General features: G+C 41.2%; 5 protein-coding genes across 5 annotated transcripts; 2 read left to right on the top strand and 3 right to left on the bottom strand.

Annotated features, from left to right (window-relative positions):
* Window positions 1-2,167: 2,167 nt before the first annotated feature.
* Window positions 2,168-6,483, bottom strand: LOC108890173 (E3 ubiquitin-protein ligase RNF26). Its single transcript, XM_018686996.2, has 2 exons — window positions 6,177-6,483; window positions 2,168-5,024 (listed from the first exon to the last, which is right to left on the bottom strand). Exons 1-2 carry the CDS (start codon window positions 6,198-6,200, stop codon window positions 3,810-3,812), a joined length of 1,239 nt encoding a protein of 412 aa, XP_018542512.1. The 5' UTR covers window positions 6,201-6,483; the 3' UTR covers window positions 2,168-3,809.
* Window positions 6,484-7,234: 751 nt separating this feature from the next.
* Window positions 7,235-7,886, top strand: LOC108890175 (histone H4). The gene has a single exon (XM_018686999.2). The coding sequence runs from the start codon at window positions 7,279-7,281 to the stop codon at window positions 7,588-7,590; it is 312 nt and encodes a 103-aa protein (XP_018542515.1). The 5' UTR covers window positions 7,235-7,278; the 3' UTR covers window positions 7,591-7,886.
* Window positions 7,887-9,102: 1,216 nt separating this feature from the next.
* LOC108890174 (histone H2B 1.1) lies at window positions 9,103-9,574 on the top strand. Its single transcript, XM_018686998.2, has one exon. The coding sequence runs from the start codon at window positions 9,152-9,154 to the stop codon at window positions 9,524-9,526; it is 375 nt and encodes a 124-aa protein (XP_018542514.1). The 5' UTR covers window positions 9,103-9,151; the 3' UTR covers window positions 9,527-9,574.
* A 697-nt stretch (window positions 9,575-10,271) lies between these two features.
* LOC108890172 (histone H4) lies at window positions 10,272-10,686 on the bottom strand. Its single transcript, XM_018686995.2, has one exon. It carries the CDS (start codon window positions 10,639-10,641, stop codon window positions 10,330-10,332), a length of 312 nt encoding a protein of 103 aa, XP_018542511.1. The 5' UTR covers window positions 10,642-10,686; the 3' UTR covers window positions 10,272-10,329.
* A 1,017-nt stretch (window positions 10,687-11,703) lies between these two features.
* LOC108890167 (GTPase IMAP family member 9-like) lies at window positions 11,704-18,485 on the bottom strand. Its single transcript, XM_051067498.1, has 2 exons — window positions 18,287-18,485; window positions 11,704-12,915 (listed from the first exon to the last, which is right to left on the bottom strand). The coding sequence occupies exon 2, from the start codon at window positions 12,857-12,859 to the stop codon at window positions 12,173-12,175; it is 687 nt and encodes a 228-aa protein (XP_050923455.1). The 5' UTR covers window positions 12,860-12,915; window positions 18,287-18,485; the 3' UTR covers window positions 11,704-12,172.
* Window positions 18,486-18,491: the final 6 nt, after the last annotated feature.

Genomic DNA, 18,491 nt, shown 5'->3' with positions numbered 1-18,491 from the left:
CAGCTGGTTGAGACAGTTACTCTTTTTAACCATCTACCCCACACTGATGTCTCTAAATGTTTTCTTTTAACTAGAGGTTGACTGATGTTTTTTTTCAGGGCCACTATCGATACAGATTATTACCAATCAAGGAGACTGATAACCAGTATTTGGAACCAATCAAGGAGACTGATAACCAGTATTTGGAACCAAAATACATCTGCAGTAAAAAATATTGGTGTCAAAATTTAGAATAACAGAAAATTCATTAAATGCTTTTATGCAAATGTTTAATTTAAAAAGACGTTTTCAGTCTTTTCTTAAAACAAAAACTGCAGAAAGCAAACAAGGTGAAAACAGCTAACTACATCCGGCTTTATTCACTTTAACTGAAACATGAAGATGTGGACTCACAGCAAGAAACACCCTGTAAAACCCAGAGCTTATATCAGGGGTACCTGCTTTTACCTGTGGGTGCTAACTGGTGCTGTTAGCTAGGTTAGCTAGCTAACATTAGCACCTGCTAGCGTCAAACTTTGTTTTTCCTCATTGTAACTCACGTCATCAGCTGCAGCCATTTCATCTTCTCTTCCTCGTCCCAGTGAAAACAGTAGAATGACACTGAAAAGTTTTATTTAACTCAGATCTGATCAGAACCGAAAACTGGAGTCACGCAGAGATGACGACCCGGACACATATTTACGTCAGCCGGTGACATCAGACTTAACAAGCGGGTAAGCTATTACTCGTGACGTGTAACCAATCAGATAGTGCTGTGGGCGGGACGTAGACAGAGGCGACTGCGTCACAAACAAAAATAATAATCGGGAATCGGATTAAAAAAAAAATGATGCAGATGATCGTAAAAACTAAAATTAAAGTAATAATCAGTCCACCGCTAGTTTTAACAGCAAAATATTCAACAACACAAAGATAGAAGAACTGACAAATTCTCAGATTTAAAAAGCTGGAACCCACAAATTTGTTATTTTTGCTTGAAAAATGACTTCAAACAATTATTACCAAAATATTTGCAGATTGAACCTCAGGTTGACCGGCTAATCAATGAATTGACTAATTTAAACAGTTTTAAATGCTGAAAATATAAGTAATGTCTTGAGTGGAAAATTCTGATCTACAAATTAACTTTTAAATGTACTGGAGCAAAATAAATAGAAACATTCAAATAAAGCACAAGTAACTCAAGTACAGTCATTGAGTTAATGTGTGTAGTTACTGTCCACCGCTGTATATGTTCCCATGCAGCTTATTTTGTAACTGTACATATGCTGAAAGCAGCAAACCCTAAAAACTGACCACAGCGAACTGTTAAACCTGACTGAGCTGAAATAAACCTGCAGACAGGAAACGGAGACAGTGAAAGGACGGCAGCTGTGGCTTCTTCTCTGTGTTTCTACCTGTGATAAACTTAGTTACTGAACTTAGACTGTGAATCTACAGCTGTACTCACATGTTCTTCACAGCAACAGCTGAAAACAACCGAGTCCTCTAACAGAACATAAAGCATTTATTACTACACTATTTTCATCACCAGTTAATTTGCTGAAAACAAATCTATTACTCCGAGAAGTTAAGTCCATAAAATGTCAGATATTTAGTTTAGAAATAAGTCAAATAAAAGCAGGAAGTAGCTGAGGACATTTTTGGCATTTTTGTTTAAAAATTGACTTTAATTGTTTATCACACTGGCTGCCTGTTAATTTCATTAAGTGATAAATAATCAACTTACAAATTTTACATTCATGCTTAAAACTCACCTGGCGCACACCTGTGGGTTTGTGGGATATGTAGTCCGTAGTCCAGCCCTGAAGTTAGCATCAGCCTGGTTCCTTCCACAAAAACCTAAAGGATTTGGATTATTGCAGGAAATAAACAGCGACCAACTAAAGTCCTTGATACTTCAACATTTTGATCAACAAGATAATCTAGAAAAATAAACACAACAGTTATTACACAACATTTTTTGAAGCCTAAATCCAACCTCCAGAAGTAAAAAGCTAATGTTAGGCTATAAACCAACTACACCACGGTCACATGACGTCAACGTCTCCACCACTAAGCTTCCAACTGGTCATTTCATTTAGCTCTGAGCTCTTCTACAAAAGCCTTTCTTCTTAGAAAGTTGGTGAGAGTTTGAATTAAAAATAAAACAGAAACAAACAGGGCATGAATTTTATAACTTAATTATTGTATTTAATCTGTAGCAGATCAAATTAGCGGAAATGTTGGGACTTAAAATAGTTTAAAATGAACTCAAATTAAAGATCCTGAGCAGATATTCAAAGACAGCTTTTATAGTTTTTTAAATAAATGTTCACAATATTAAAAAAAAACAAACAAAAGCAGAAACACATTTGTTTTTACATAAGTACAAAAACGACTGTAACTTTAAATCTTTGGCACAAAACTGTAAGTGTATGAATCCAGTGTTAAAGTTTCTAAGATTTAAGAGCTTCTCTGTTGTTCTGTTATTTCAGACTTATCAGATAAATAAATTAATTCACCAGGAAGCAGAAACACAGTTTAGTATTTGTGCTTCTACAAAGACACTGAGCAGCAGGTGAAATGCAGAAAGTGCAACAAGAAATTCAGTAAAAAGGAAAAAAAGTAAACATTAATAAAACTTGGTTCAGACTTTAAATGTAAACTGCAAACATTCATGAATGTAAAAGCTATCATCAATCAATCGACCATTTTATCAATGTTAGAAAATACTGAATTTTTAGATTTAACATTTTCAATTTTCTCATTTTGTCTCAGTCAAAAACACTAAATATGTTCATGAACTCAACATGTTGCATTTTAAAGCAGGAGCCAAAAAGCTTTTTGCTCATTTTTGCTTTAAAAATGTTGATTATTGATTATTAAACAGTCGCTGATTGATCCAGCTGTTTGTCTGAAAATCAGTGACTGATTATGTAGATGAAAATAATATTTCAGTTGGATCTGATGGTTGTGGTAACAGCTTAAAGTAATATAGTATTTTTTTTTTTTTCAGAGTAAAAAGCAGAAATAACGAGCTGTGTTTAATTCTGACTGGTTTGACAACAGGAGAAAAAAATCACTCATATCTGAAAACATTTCCAGTGTTTCACTCCTCATTTCATCAGCTGTTTGGCACAAACTGCTCTGTCAACATTAGACTTTGTTCAATAAACCGATCAATCGATTAATGGATGAGAAGACTTCCTGCTTTTCTTTGTCTTGAATCACTGTAAACTAAATAGTTCTGGTGTGTTTGGAGTTTTGGTCGAACAAGACATTTGAAGACGTGTTGAGAATATTTCACATTTCACAGACAAAAGTAACAGGCAGATTAATCAATAATTGTTAGTTGCAGTCAGAGGCCATTTGTTTAATAATTGGAATTAGCAGCTGTTTAAACCTGGTGAAGTCATCGCTTTGGATGATGTTTAATTCTGCACTGTCCCTGCTCAGATAAATAAATAATGATCATCTAATATGAAAACACAGACAGAGCAGCAGCTGATAATTATTCTTATTACTGATTAATCTGTCACTTACTCTCTTAATTAACTGATTAGGTGTTTGATTGATCAGAAAACTGTGAGAAATGTTCAGAGCTCAAAATGGCGTCTTCAAATGTCTGATAAACAGGTTTCACTTATGTAAATATTCACATTTAAGAAGCTGAAACCAGAGAAGTTTGATATATCTTTTTTTTTTTTAAATGACTCGATTAACTAAAGAGCTGCTGATTAACTTTCCATCGATCGACTAATTGATTAATCGACCGGTTGTTGCAGCCCCCGGAGCCGTGTTTCTGTCCTGTGCTTCGGTGTGGTCTGTCAGAGGAAGACGTCCAGGGTCTGGGTGATGTTCTGCCGGCAGAGCGGGCAGCAGCGCCGTCGCTGCGTCAGGATGTCGGCGCAGTGGCGGCAGAGGCAGAGGTGTCGGCACGGCAGCAGCAGCACCGTCTTACTCAGATCCTGACAGACGACGCACTTCTTCCTCTCCTCCTGCTCCTTCAGGAGGCTCAGCAGCTCGCCATCCGCCGCCGGGCTCGGCTGGGAGGGGCTCGTCCTGCTGCCGCCGTCCTCCTGAGCCTGAGCCGAGTCTGGCTCGCTCAGGTCGGTCTCTGGCAGCTGGTCGGTGGTTAAACCACCTGTGTCTGAGCTCGGGGGCCTTGTCCTGGTCACATCCGGTGCTGTCCTGGTGTGGACCACCTGGTCGGCCGGAGCTGGTTCGAGCAGCACCGCGTACAGCCGGCGAACGGTCACCTGAGCGCCACGAGCTCCTGGCATGGCGTTGACCAGGCGGAGGCTCAGCCGCCCAGCGAGCACAGGAAGCCGAGGGTTCAACAGCAGCAGAGCCAGAGAGATGGTGGCGGCGGCTGCAGTGACGAGCAAGCTGTGAGAGTCCACCATGATCACGGTGAGGAAGATGCGTCCCAGCGCTCCCAGGGAGTCCAGCAGCAGCTGGCACGGCGTCCACAGCAGCACGGAAGCACCCACCAGGCAGCTGTACAGGAAGGTGAGCGCGGTCAGAGCCAGCTCCAGCACTCTGTGGACCGGGCCCGCCACCACCTCCCACACGCCGGCCGCCACCGACAGACAGTTCTGCATGCCGATGAGGACGATGTTGACCATCGTGTTGACGAAGTAGAGGACGAGGCTGAGCATGATTACGATGCCCTCAAGCGTCTGTCGCAGGACGCAGCTCCCAGACACGAGCCCGCGGTGTAGCAGCTCCTTGGTGCGCCACGTCACGTGACAGAACAGGTGTCCCACCATCTTGAAACTCTCAAACACGCCCCCCAGCGACTGCAGCCAGCCCTCCGCGGCGTGCAGGGCTCCGTGGGCGGCACCAGAGATGGCTTCTGTGGCGGTGAGGAAGGAGAAGAGGGCGAAGTTCCAGTACTCGACCAGGGTGGAGGCGCTCAGGCCGGACAGGAGGCGCAGCAGCCAGGCGACCGTCCCAACGAGCAGGTCGAACAGCAGGCAGCAGGCATCCACACATCTCCAGACAAGAAGACACACCACGTTCACTTCATCCATATTAGACTGGAGAGAAGAAAAACCACAGCTTCAAAGTGTCAATATTTTATTACAACTTTAGAGCAGAGTGGGTTCATATCTGACTTCTGCTGGGTTCAATTTAAGACTTTTCACCATCTAAACTATGAAAATATGATGGAAACAACATGAACTACAAGTTCTATTGATTCCTACTGAGATAGTTAACTAAATTAATTCCCTCTGAACCTGGATAAACAACAGAAAATGGATGGATAGATGAATTAAAATAACTGACGAGGTCTTTGAAAGACAAAACTAAAACTAAGAATCAGTTTTTGCTACTAAATAAATAAATATGTAAAACATTTGCTGGTTTAAACTATAAAATGTCATATTTTGGTCAAACACAACAACATAAGTTTAAGACTGATGGATGGACAAAACAAGAAAATAAACTGACTTTTTAAAATATAATTACAGAACTAACAGTGAAACTATTTATTATGCAGAATGTCCGGTTTTATTGATGGATTAGAAAAGTTTTACACTTTTAAAATAAATGTAGGAGTATAAATATTACAACACTACTCAAATGTAGTGCAGTACAAGTATAAATCAGTACAAATACAGCACTTGAGTAAAAGTACTGTCTACTACTTTCCTGCATATAGATTTACAGGAAGGAGGAGGCTGCTGCCATGCTCACTGAACTCCCATCAGTTCCATGTGTTGTTTTAGTGGTCGCCGGCCATGGGAGTGAATGACAAGCAAACCACTTCCTTAAGCCGAAGATCTGTGTAAACTAGTGTTGTTGTGTATGGAGTGTGTGCCGAATTAAAGAGAATGTCTTGTTTATTTAGGACTTAGACTTAGCGAGTACTTGTGACGCTTGTGTATTTGTGTAAATTTAAAATTAGCTGATTTCTAAACGGAGTTTGGCATGGAAGCGTCACTTTTGAATCTGCCGACAGAACCATCAACTGAAAGCCCGCTAACTTTTACAAACCTCGGTAAATGAATTTAATGACTAATGTCTGAATATATTTATCTTTTCTGTCTGACAGCTGCAGCATGTTCTGCTAATGTCGCTAACGTTAGCAGACCACACCCACTGGCTTTAAAGAGCGAAGTAGATATCAACATAAAACAAAAACGAGGTTTTGGTGAAGAATCGACCGGTGACGGTTTGAGACTCACCGTGGCGACATGGCGCAGGAACATTTAACCGCTGGTACGTTTACAGACAAATGAAGTATCAGCCATGATTCTCTGCATGTTTCCGTCTTTGCGTCTTGTTTTCGGTTCTTAACGGCGGTCTGTGTGTTTAGGTGCCACCTTCTGTCTCGGAGTGCGTATTACACCCCTCCTCCATTTTAATAAAACGACCTATTACAACAAATATTTATTTTCTTCTGCTGTTTTACCACAGACATTTTCCTTCGCACCGGATTTAATGGGACTACTATTTTATTTAATTTATTTGTGTTTAGTGAAAACGTAATAAATCAATAAATTCAATGAGAAACTGTTATAACACTAATAATATTGTGTTAAATGTGCTTTTAAAAATGTATTTGTAACAATTTCACTGTTAAAACTGATTAAAACATTTTTAAAAAACGGAAGTAGAGCTAAAAGCACTATTACTACCACTGCTTGTAATACCATAAACAAAAGTAATGATTAGTTATCAATTATTAACATTTTGTTTACTTAATGTGATTAATTAACACACATCTCTTTGGACTATTACCCCTACACATTTGCACTCTTTATACTAATTATTCCTACAGTAAACTGTACATATTCTTATATTGTTCTATTGTCAACATTTTGACTCTCTTTATGTTACACTCTGTATCACAGAACTGGCTTTTTGCTTTTACTTTATTATCTCTCATATTTAACTTAATCATTGTTTGGCACCAATATATCAAGTCAAATGTGTGTAAATATACTGGGCAATAAAACGATTCTGATTGTGGATTATTAATTACAAAAGAATACACAATAGATTAAAAGAACATGTGAGCCTCTGGATAATCAGAAAATAAATATGTTGTGTTGTGTTTTCTTTTGGTTTTGTAATAAAAATAAATAAATAAATAAATAAATAAATAAGAATTTTCAATTTTAGTTTACTGCTACAACTGTGTGGAGCACTGCGAAGTTTGGCCCCGCCCACCGAGACTGGCGCCTCGTGTCCTCTATTACGTCCGCAGCTAAGAAATAAGTATCTAGTGTCTCGCGCTGAAGGACAGATTCGTCTTTGTTGAAACAGAGAAGAAAAAAAAAAAAAATGAGTGGCAGAGGAAAAGGAGGTAAAGGACTCGGTAAAGGAGGCGCTAAGCGTCACCGTAAAGTCCTCCGTGATAACATCCAGGGAATCACTAAGCCCGCTATCCGCCGTCTGGCTCGCCGTGGCGGAGTCAAGCGTATCTCCGGTCTCATTTACGAAGAGACCCGCGGAGTGCTCAAAGTCTTCCTGGAGAATGTGATCCGTGACGCCGTCACCTACACCGAGCACGCCAAGAGGAAGACGGTCACCGCCATGGACGTGGTCTACGCCCTGAAGAGACAGGGCCGCACTCTGTACGGCTTCGGAGGTTAAACCCGGTCCACATCCACCGAGACTCAACATCAACAAAGGCTCTTTTAAGAGCCGCCCACCTTCTCTACAGAGCTCTGTCCTGTTGTCATTATACCACACAACACCAAATAGTCAGAACGGACTGACGCCATTTTTATTCTGGCGCCATTTTGTCACGATGGATACACGTGGTTGGTCTACATGTAAAACTGACCTGTTCATGTGTCGCATGGCTTTGCTGCTTCTTATAAAGACGAAAGAACATTTCGAAGTAAAACTTATTTTTTTTTCGCCAAAATAAAGATGAGTTAGTTGAATACTCTGTTCTGGTGCATCAATGTATTTCATGTAAAGATATAAGGTGACATGACCGATTCCTCACATCGTATGGCTTTGATTAGACCTTATATAACAAGGTCGAACAGAATATAAATAATATGTCAGTGTTTATTGTCATCAGAGCTTGTTAGTTTACCTCAAATATCAGAACAGATTATATATATATATATATATATATATCAGAGTTTACAAACAAATATATATATATATATATATATATTATATATCAGAGTTTACAAACTGATAAGTAAATAAAATCATTTATTATTATCACTGAAAAGGTGAAATAGAACCCCCGAGTGTAGCAGCTGTATATATATATATTTATATATATATATCCAAAGACTTTTAAATGGGAAAATCACAAAACGTTTTTACATACATTTTGTAGGTAATGACTCATATCTTTATTAGTATTAGTGAAGGACAAATTATTCAGAGGTTTGGAGCTTGTGTCACTCTTCCTGAAACGGAGTGATTCGAAACACTGTCGGAGCTTGTATCAAAACACCATTGTCATGTGACTGATAAACGTCATCGCTGCTTCATTGGTTCAAAAATGATTTGAAGCGTTTCATTGGTTTGACAGCTTTGGGTGGTTTGGCGCTAAACAAGCTGTATAAGATGCACCATTATTATCCAACAATAATGTCTTACTCTAAACAAAGAACGTATTTGTACCTCTGCTGCAGCGTCTGAGCGTATCATTCATTTGAATGGTGATGTGATTATTAATTAGTACACATGAACAAAAACATCAGCACATGAAAATGTCCACAGTCTTTCTGAACTTTTATTGCTGTCATGGGATTGAAACAGTGTCAGTGCTTCGAGAGGTTGCTGTGGCTTCAGTTGGCCACCAGATGTCACTGTTCGTAGTTAGACTGAAGCCTCGAAGCTTTGAATCTTTTCCGGCACAATTAGAAGGAAAGCCTCAGAGCTTCACGAGGCTTCACGAGGCTTCACCTGTCCATCACCACTGTGTATATAAAATATATACTGTGCAGTAATTTAAATCAGGTAAAGATCCTAAACCCTTTTAACCCAGAATGTCTCTAAAGATGGCCACTGCTTGATACATTTTACTGCCGAGGTTGCTTCTCTGGCGCATGCGCAGACGCAGTTAAAAATGCAGCCAATCCTGTGCGAGCAACAGCGCAGTTGTTTTAGCATGAAGCGGACATAAATGCACCATCACAGGCGACAGAGCTCATCCACGAGAAGAATCTCACAGGAACCGAAGATGCCCGCTGATCCAGTGAAAGCACCGAAGAAAGGCTCAAAGAAAGCTGTTTCTAAGAGCGTCACTAAGACCGGCAAGAAGAAGAGAAAGACCAGGAAGGAGAGCTATGCCATCTATGTCTACAAGGTCCTGAAGCAGGTCCACCCCGATACTGGGATTTCCTCCAAGGCCATGCTGATCATGAACTCCTTTGTCAGCGATATCTTTGAACGCATCGCCGGTGAGGCCTCCCGCCTGGCTCACTACAACAAGAGGTCCACCATCACCTCCAGGGAGATCCAGACCGCCGTCCGCCTCCTGCTGCCCGGTGAGCTGGCCAAGCACGCCGTGTCCGAGGGAACAAAGGCCGTGACCAAGTACACCAGCTCCAAGTAAACCTGCTCTTTACTCCAACCACACAAAGGCCCTTCTCAGGGCCACCCACCGCCTCATCTAAGAGCCGTGTTCCCTCTGATCACTTGTGTTAAACGTGTCATTTGAGCGTTTTCATTCCAGATCATTTTAGATCAAATATATGAATATTTGTATCCAAAGCATCATTGTAGTGGTAAAACTGAGTAAAATTCAGTTTTTCTGCCCACTACAAACACTAAGCTACATTTTCTCTACTCATGACGGTGGAGGTTTTTCTGTTAGTGTGACTGCAGTACACAATCTGTCTGATGTGATAACTCTGGATTTGTCCGTGTGATTGTATTTTGTATGTCCTGATCGTATATGAATATACGATGTGACCACCTTATGTGGTGCACACATCTCTTCTCCTCAGGTAGACTAGAACTAGATCTCAAACTAGAACTGTTCTTACTTAAGATTTTTCAGACTAGCTAAATAAAAGCTACAATAACTTTTGTCATTGTTTCCTTACAAAATCATACTTTTTTTATAGTGTATTATTATATATGTTGCTATATAGACACACACAACAACAGAACTGTAGCTACAGTCTATCCCAGCGTCAAATATAAACTGGAATTTTACCATCATGTTTATTTGGATATGAGCTCATTAAAAGAGACTCAGGCGAACATATACATACATAAACCCCGGTATATAGATATATGTATGTGTGTGTGTGTGTGTGTATATGATATAACAGGACAGAGCTCTGTAGAGGAGGTGGGCGGCTCTTAAAAGAGCCTTTGTTGATGTTGAGTCTCGGTGGATGTGGACCGGGTTTAACCTCCGAAGCCGTACAGAGTGCGGCCCTGTCTCTTCAGGGCGTAGACCACGTCCATGGCGGTGACCGTCTTCCTCTTAGCGTGCTCGGTGTAGGTGACGGCGTCACGGATCACGTTCTCCAGGAAGACTTTGAGCACTCCGCGAGTCTCCTCGTAGATGAGACCGGAGATACGCTTGACTCCGCCACGGCGAGCCAGACGGCGGATAGCGGGCTTAGTGATTCCCTGGATGTTATCACGGAGGACTTTACGGTGACGCTTAGCGCCTCCTTTACCGAGTCCTTTTCCTCCTTTTCCTCTGCCGCTCATTTTCTCTCTGTTCAATCAAAAACGAAACTTCCTTGAGCGGCAGGCGCTCATTATTTACGTCGTCTCTGCGGACGTAATAGAGGACAGGGTGCTCCAGTTTCGGTGGGCGGTGATGAACTCAGCAGTTTACAGTAAACTGAAAGTGAAAACTTTCCTAAATACTTTTGAAAACGATTTTGAAATACATTTGAACATAAAACAGAACACGATATGTGAGGAGCATGTATTATATATTGTATTTATTACTACAAATGATCTGTATTTAAATTACCTTTAGAGTAAAACGTTTCTGGACAAGATTTATATTTTCTGGATTTGTGTATGTTTTCATTAATAATCTACAACAACCGTGCTTAATGGTGACAGCAGCAGCAGCAGTACTCTTATCTATATTTATGTTTAAATCAAGGTTTTAGTTACTTAGATATCTATTGTCAGTTAAACTACACTACTATTTATTTCATATTAATATAAAAATTACATTTACCTCACGCGTCATGAAAGTTTTCTGCTAGAAAACCGTATTTAACAAGGAGTCCACAATCCCTCAAAAAAAGGGACCTGAAAGGTACCTGGGTCCAAGTCCATGAAGTGGTTTACAGGTCAGAGTCAGTACTTTCTCTTCTCTGTAAGTCTTTAATCTGGTGTCTGAGACTTGATGGGAAACCAGATCTGTTCTGATATTTGATATCTACGTCTGAGACCAGGGAGAGCATCAAGGTTCAAGAGTTCATGGTGAAGGAGTTCATCCTGTAGCTGGTGTAGTAACCACAGGAGGCCACAGGGGGAGCACGTAGCTCTACCTGGACCTGAACAGGTGAGTGGTCAGTGAGAGATGGACATGGGGAAACAGACTAGGACGGGATAGATCAGTGGCAGAGATCACTCTGATTGGTAGAGTCATAGTCAGACTGAATGAGATCAAATGTGTTGAGAAGTTGTTGTAACTGATATATGACGTTTTAAACATGTTCAAAGGGAGGACATTTTGTTTTTTATCTTCTACTAAAATGTTGCTGCTTTAAATCAATGTGTTGTACAGTAACAGTCTGACACAGAAGATCATTTGTCATATTTCTGTTTATTAACATGTTAGCAGACAGATAAAGTAGATGTGATATATGAAGCATCATGTCAGTGTTGTTGGACCTTTAAAGCTCACACTTTATCAACACAGAAACATCTCACTGCTTTTCTACAAACTGCTTCATTCCAGTCAAAACCTTTCCTTCTTTCCAACACCTCCTCTGACAGCACAAGAAAACAAGCTCTATTAAAACCTTTCACCTTTTTCATTCAAGCAAATCAAGAGCAGCACATGTTACACAATCTGACCTGTGGATTGTTCTGGACTAAAGAGTTGAAAGTTCCCATCAGTCCCATGATGAATAATGACTAATGATCAGTGAAACTAAAATGCTCATCATGTCTAACATTAGCAGAAAGCTACCTGCTGGTAAAGACCATACATTCAGTGAAGAGGCAGAACAAAGAAACAAGATCAAACTAAAGTTACACTCTGTTTCCATCATTAGTTTTCCTTCAGGTCCAGTTTATTACGGCTGGAAGCAGCTTCTGCTGCTGCTGCATCAGCCTCCTTCTTCTTCTTCACTGCTACAGCTATAGCTGCCCCTGCAGCTCCAACAGCTGCTCCAATTTCTGCTGCAACAGCTACTTCAATACCTATTCCAACACCTACCCCAACAGCTACTCCAGCAGGAGCAGCCAGTGCAATGGCCCGTATAAACCAGTTTTTTCTCTCCGCCTTTCTTCTGGCTTCTTTGGGCATCATTTGTGGATTTTCTCTCAGGAGTCGTCTCATCTCTTCTCTTATGGCTCTCTCAGCCTGTCGGAGCTTTTCATTGGTGTAGTAACTTCCTCCATTTCTCTGAACCATTGAGTTGATCTTCTTCAGCAGCTCATGGACTTGAGAAGGATCATTGTCTCTGTTGTTGAACACATGGTGTCTTCCACTACACTGACTGATGAAGCCACCAAGATCTTTATTTCTACTAATTAATGTTTCTATGGAGACTTTATTCTTCTCCAGATCATCTCCACGTGTGAACAGCACCATGGTGTAACCTGCTGCCTTTTCTCCAAACACCTTCTGAATGATTTTCACTGTGTCTTGTTCTTCTTTTGTGAATCTGCCGGCCTGGATCACGATCAGGAACACATGAGGACCAGGAGCAGCTAATGAGATGGATCTAACCATCTCTATCTTCACCCTCTCTTTGTCTTTATCTCCGTCTCTACCGGTGTCAAACAGACCTGGAGTATCAACAACAGCCAGAGTTTGACCCTCAAACTCTCCTGTTTCCTTCTGACACTGTCGCTGTGGAAAACGACATTTCAGATAGAAAAGCCTCTCTCCCTAAGATGGTGTTTCCTGTTGCACTTTTCCCAGATCCAGTTTTCCCAACAAGAACAATCCTGAGGTCTGGTTTCTGTGGGTCCTCCAGCTCCTCTAGATCCTCCAGGTCCTCAGTCTCTGTTGGGAGAAAACACAAACTCATTACTGATGTTGATGAAGGACAAACTGGATGAAATATGACCACTGACTCTGATCAGCTCCTCTGAACATAAAGGCCTGAAAACAAAGTGTTAGCTTGATATGTTCAGTCCAAACACAGAGCTGACAGACAGAGTTAACAGTCAGTAACAGACTCAGAAAATGTGATGGGTTTGATTAGAAAACAAACAAGTGGAACCAGTTGAGGTCTTCAGAGGATAAACCCTGAGAGTTCAGTGGAACAGAAACCATCAGCACTGATCTACAGAGGTTTGGAAAACAGTGACAGGATCAGATGAATCCTCCTTCACTGTATTCATTGTTCACCAAGAGACCATGATACAGGACTTTACAGGATTTATCTGAGTCTCAGTTTAAAGTGTGATCTCATCTTCTGACCCAGTTCTGCCTGAAGTCGACACCGATGACGGGACCAATCCATGGTCGATCAGTGTGAAATAATAATCTCATACTGACCTGTTCTTATTACAATATATAAATAGTCATGTGGTCAAACTAAGTTGAAATTGTTTAATTGAATTTCACTTCTTAATAAAAAGGTCTTGGTGATAAATGTGTAACACCTGGTGGTTGGACGGAGAATGACAGCGTATAAAGATTTAAAATGACAGTGAATCAGGATTTGGAGGCTGCACTGTGACTCTCAGAAACACTCCTGTATTGTGTCATATCATTAATGTTGCTCTGCCTCTGAATATGTTTCATATATAAACTTCTTACACTGAATGATATTTTAGTCTTTTCTGTAAAATGTGTGATAGTCATTATTGTTGCAGGATAAACAGGATCCATTCTGATGTACAGAAAAGACAGTAAAGTTATTTTACATTATTATTTTTTGATGTTTGAAAACACTTTTTGTCTTTGACCCTTTTGCAAATTCACAGAAACTGTTAGTGAGGAAGTTATAAGCTCAGAGAGACAGGAAACAGGTGGGGCTGAAGACGCTGACCACAGGTCTTTGTTCAGGGTTTGTTTCACATGTTTCTAGATCAAATGTTTTATTCCACCATGAAATAAAATACAGTTACAGTGTAGAAATAATAACACAGATCAAATAAATAGTAAAACTAATCAAAGATTCATTATCATTAATCAATGTTCTATCGTTCTTTGTCCAAAGTCAATGTGAAGCTAAAGCAAAGTCTCTTTTAAAGCTGAACGCTGTCATTGAAAGTTATAAATGTACTCACTGAGATCAGAGTAGTTGTTGCCCGTGTTGGTGTCTAACAGTCAGTAGTAGACTGAACTGAACCCAGTCTCCTGTCCTGACAGTCCTGCTAACAACCAAACGTAACGAGCTGTGGATTGTATTTTACAAGAGGACAATCTCTATTCAGCAAATATCAATGACCTTAAAGGTGCTATATGTACGTTTTCACTACACGGCTAACATTAACATTAACAGCAGTTTGCTCAGCAGTCTGAAAGAAAAGTTGAGTTCAGTATCAAACATAATTTCTTTACATTAGAACAATGCCAATGTTAGCCTCTGTCACCTCTCTTCCACTGAAGTTAGCATGCTAACTAGCCAGCACAGGCGCATCCTGTCTCCTAATACAACGCTGTGATAGTGGGTCTCTGCAGTGTCCAGTCCTCAGTCCAAGTCCTCAGTCCAGTCCTCAGTCCAACATGAGAGGATGAAGAAGTAGCTCTGCTCAGAGGACGTATTCTAACCTCTGGTCTGTTAAACACAATGATGGCTGAAGGTCTTGGTGAGTAAACAGCTGTTGATGCTGAGGATAGCTATGTAGTGAGAACTTAAATATAGCTCCTTTAATATATGACACAGACACTGAGGGAAGTCTGTCCTGTAAATCAGGCCTTCAGGCACGTTTCATTTATCATCTAACCTGAGGGTGGGGGCAGCTTCAGGACGTTAAGTAAACACCTGTGTTGCTACCACCACGGAACTTCTCTTTGTTTACTACAGCATTAACATGATGAATGTTCTCTCTTGTTATTTGCATCAGTTTCCTGTTGCCTGTTAGCAAAGTTAGCCGGCTAACTAGCTATTGTTGCTGATGTTAACTAACATTAAGCTGTTACAGCTAATGTTGTGATGTGGCTCATTCAGAATGAGCTGATGAATCTGCTGGTTTTTAACCAAGTAAACTATGGAGACAGGAAGTTATGGAAGCAGCAGCAAAGTAAGAACAAACTGATGTTCAAACAGTTTCTGCAGTGTCACACTGAATACAGACAGTTCCTGTGAAATGTGAGGGCTAGGGCTACAGGAGATGAACTTTGTGGTTTCCACCTACTCTCTGATGTGACCTGTTAAGAGTTCATGTCTACATGTGTCCTCACTCAGACTGAGTTCACATGAGTACGTGTTGTAATGTACGTGTTGTAGTGGTTGTATGGTTCTTCCTGTCTCTCAGTAAATGTGCTGTGGTGTCTGATCGAAGCTGAGAAACAGCAGCTTCTGACTCTGTAACAAAGTTAATTTACAACAGGATGAACAGAATGGCTCTGATCAACACACCTGTGCTGAGTGATGGTGTTGGTGTCCCACAGGTGGAGCACTGGAAAAGGTGAACAGACAGAGTTTCAGGAGGCCAGAGATCGTTCTGACCGAACCTGAAAAACACTGAACATAATCCAGACCTGAGTCTAGTTCTGTCCCAAAATCACACAAACATTTCAGCCTGGTTAGCATGCTCAGTGTGAGGCTTCTACATGCTCCTTCCTGAGTATCACCCTCCACATCTGGAGACCAGGTCAGACAGACATGTCTCAGCACTGAACCAGTTTGCTGATTCACCCTGCTGCTCACTGTCGTCTCAGCACCTTTACACAGTGAGGAGGCTTAAAGATCAACCAGAGGAAAAAGCAGCTGATGATGCTCAACAGACCAAAGCCCTGACCACGTCGAGTAGACTGAATAAACCTGCCCATGACTGAAGACTGTCAGACACCAGGAGGCCGCTCAGCAGGGTCACATACACCTTACAGAAGCCGAGGAACGTCTGGAGGTCGACCCAGTACAGCACCAACACCCAGCTGAGACTGAACCACAGCTGTGGCCTGTAAACACACCTGTACAGAGCAGACAGGTGAGACGTTCCTGTGTCGCTGCTCTACCTGTCATCAGACATAAAGGACAGGAAGTCAGAGCTACAGACAGACACCTGTACATGTTAGAGTTTAACACATTTTTAAGGCCAAACCTGGAACAAACTCTGGACTCGTGTTTGGACAAATCCTCTTTTTATTTCAGATGAGTTAAAGCTGAGAGCTGTTGGACTGAACATCATGGTTCTACTGATGATCACTGTTAGAAGTTCTGTTTATCTTACAATGGGACCTGAAAGGTAACTGGGTCCAAGTCCATGAAGTGGTTTACAGGTCAGAGTCAGTACTTTCTCTTCTCTGTAAGTCTTTAATCTGGTGTCTGAGACTTGATGGGAAACCAGATCTGTTCTGATATTTGATATCTACGTCTGAGACCAGGGAGAGCATCAAGGTTCAAGAGTTCATGGTGAAGGAGTTCATCCTGTAGCTGGTGTAGTAACAACAGGAGGCCACAGGGGGAGCATGTAGCTCTACCTGGACCTGAACAGGTGAGTGGTCAGTGAGAGATGGACATGGGGAAACAGACTAGGATGGGATAGATCAGTGGCAGAGATCACTCTGATTGGTAGAGTCACAGTCAGACTGAATGAGATCAAATGTGTTGAGAAGTTGTTGTAACTGATATATGACGTTTTAAACATGTTCAAAGGGAGGACATTTTGTTTTTTTATCTTCTACTAAAATGTTGCTGCTTTAAATCAATGTGTTGTACAGTAACAGTCTGACACAGAAGATCATTTGTCATATTTCTGTTTATTAACATGTTAGCAGACAGTAGATAGAGTAGCATAGCACAGTAGCATAAAGTAGATGTGATATATGAAGCATCATGTCAGTGTTGTTGGACCTTTAAAGCTCCCACTTTATCAACACAGAAACATCTCACTGCTTTTATACAAACTGCTTCATTCCAGTCAAAAATTTCCTTCTTTCCAACACCTCCTCTGACAGCACAAGAAAAACAAGCTCTATTAAAACCTTTCACCTTTTTCATTCAAGCAAATCAAGAGCAGCACATGTTACACAATCTGACCTGTGGATTGTTCTGGACTAAAGAGTTGAAAGTTCCCATCAGTCCCATGATGAATAATGACTAATGATCAGTGAAACTAAAATGCTCATCATGTCTAACATTAGCAGAAAGCTACCTGCTGGTAAAGACCATACATTCAGTGAAGAGCAGAACAAAGAAACAAGATCAAACTAAAGTTACACTCTGTTTCCATCATTAGTTTTCCTTCAGCTCCAGTTTATTACGGCTGGAAGCAGCTTCTGCTGCTGCTGCATCAGCCTTCTTCTTCTTCTTCACTGCTACAGCTATAGCTGCCACTGCAGCTCCAACTGCAACTCCAACTGCAGCTCCAATTGGACCTCCCAGCTCCAACAGCTGCTCCAATTTCTGCTGAACAGCTATTTCAATGCCTATTCCAACACCTATTCCAACACCTGCTCCAACACCTGCTCCAACAAAAGGAGCAGCCCGTGCAATGACCCGTATAAAATCTGTTTTTTTTCTCCCTTTCTTCTGGCCTCTTCGAGCGTCATATTTGGATTCTCTCTCAGAAGTCGTTTCATCTCTTCTCTTATGGCTCTCTCAGCCTGTTGGAGCATTTCATTGGTGTAGTATCTTCTTCCATTTCTCTGAACCATTGACTCGATCTTCTTCAGCAGCTCATGGACTTGAGAAGGATCATTGTCTCTGTTGTTGAACACATGGTGTCCTCCATCACACACTGTCTGATGACGTTCTGAAGATCTGGATTTTGATCAATGAAATCATCTATGGACTCTCCATCCACCTCCAGGTCGTCTCCACGTGTGAACAGCACCATGGTGTAACCTGCTGCCTTTTTCTCCAAAACACCTTCTGAATGAGTTTTACTGTGTTTTGTTCTTCTTCTGTGAATCTGTTCAACTGGATCACGATCAGGAACACATCAGGACCAGGAGAAGCTAATGAGATGGCTCTAGCCATCTCTAGCTTCACCCTCTCTTTTTGTTTCTCTCCTTTTCTTCTGGGGTCAAACAGACCTGGAGTATCAACAACAGCCAGAGTTTTACCCTCAAACTCTCCTGTTTCCTTCTGACACTCTGCTGTCACTGTGGAAGGAGATGCTTTAGATAGAAAAACCTTCTTTCTTAAGATGGTGTTTCCTGTTGCACTTTTCCCAGATCCAGTTTTCCCAACAAGAACAATCCTGAGGTCTGGTTCCTGTAGGTCCTCCAGCTCCTCCAG

The sequence above is a fragment of the Lates calcarifer genome, unplaced genomic scaffold (assembly GCF_001640805.2).
Source record: "Lates calcarifer isolate ASB-BC8 unplaced genomic scaffold, TLL_Latcal_v3 _unitig_1695_quiver_769, whole genome shotgun sequence".
NCBI lineage: Eukaryota > Metazoa > Chordata > Actinopteri > Centropomidae > Lates > Lates calcarifer.
Note: the sequence above shows the minus strand (reverse complement) of the source record. Positions and strands in the feature narration are given on the sequence as shown.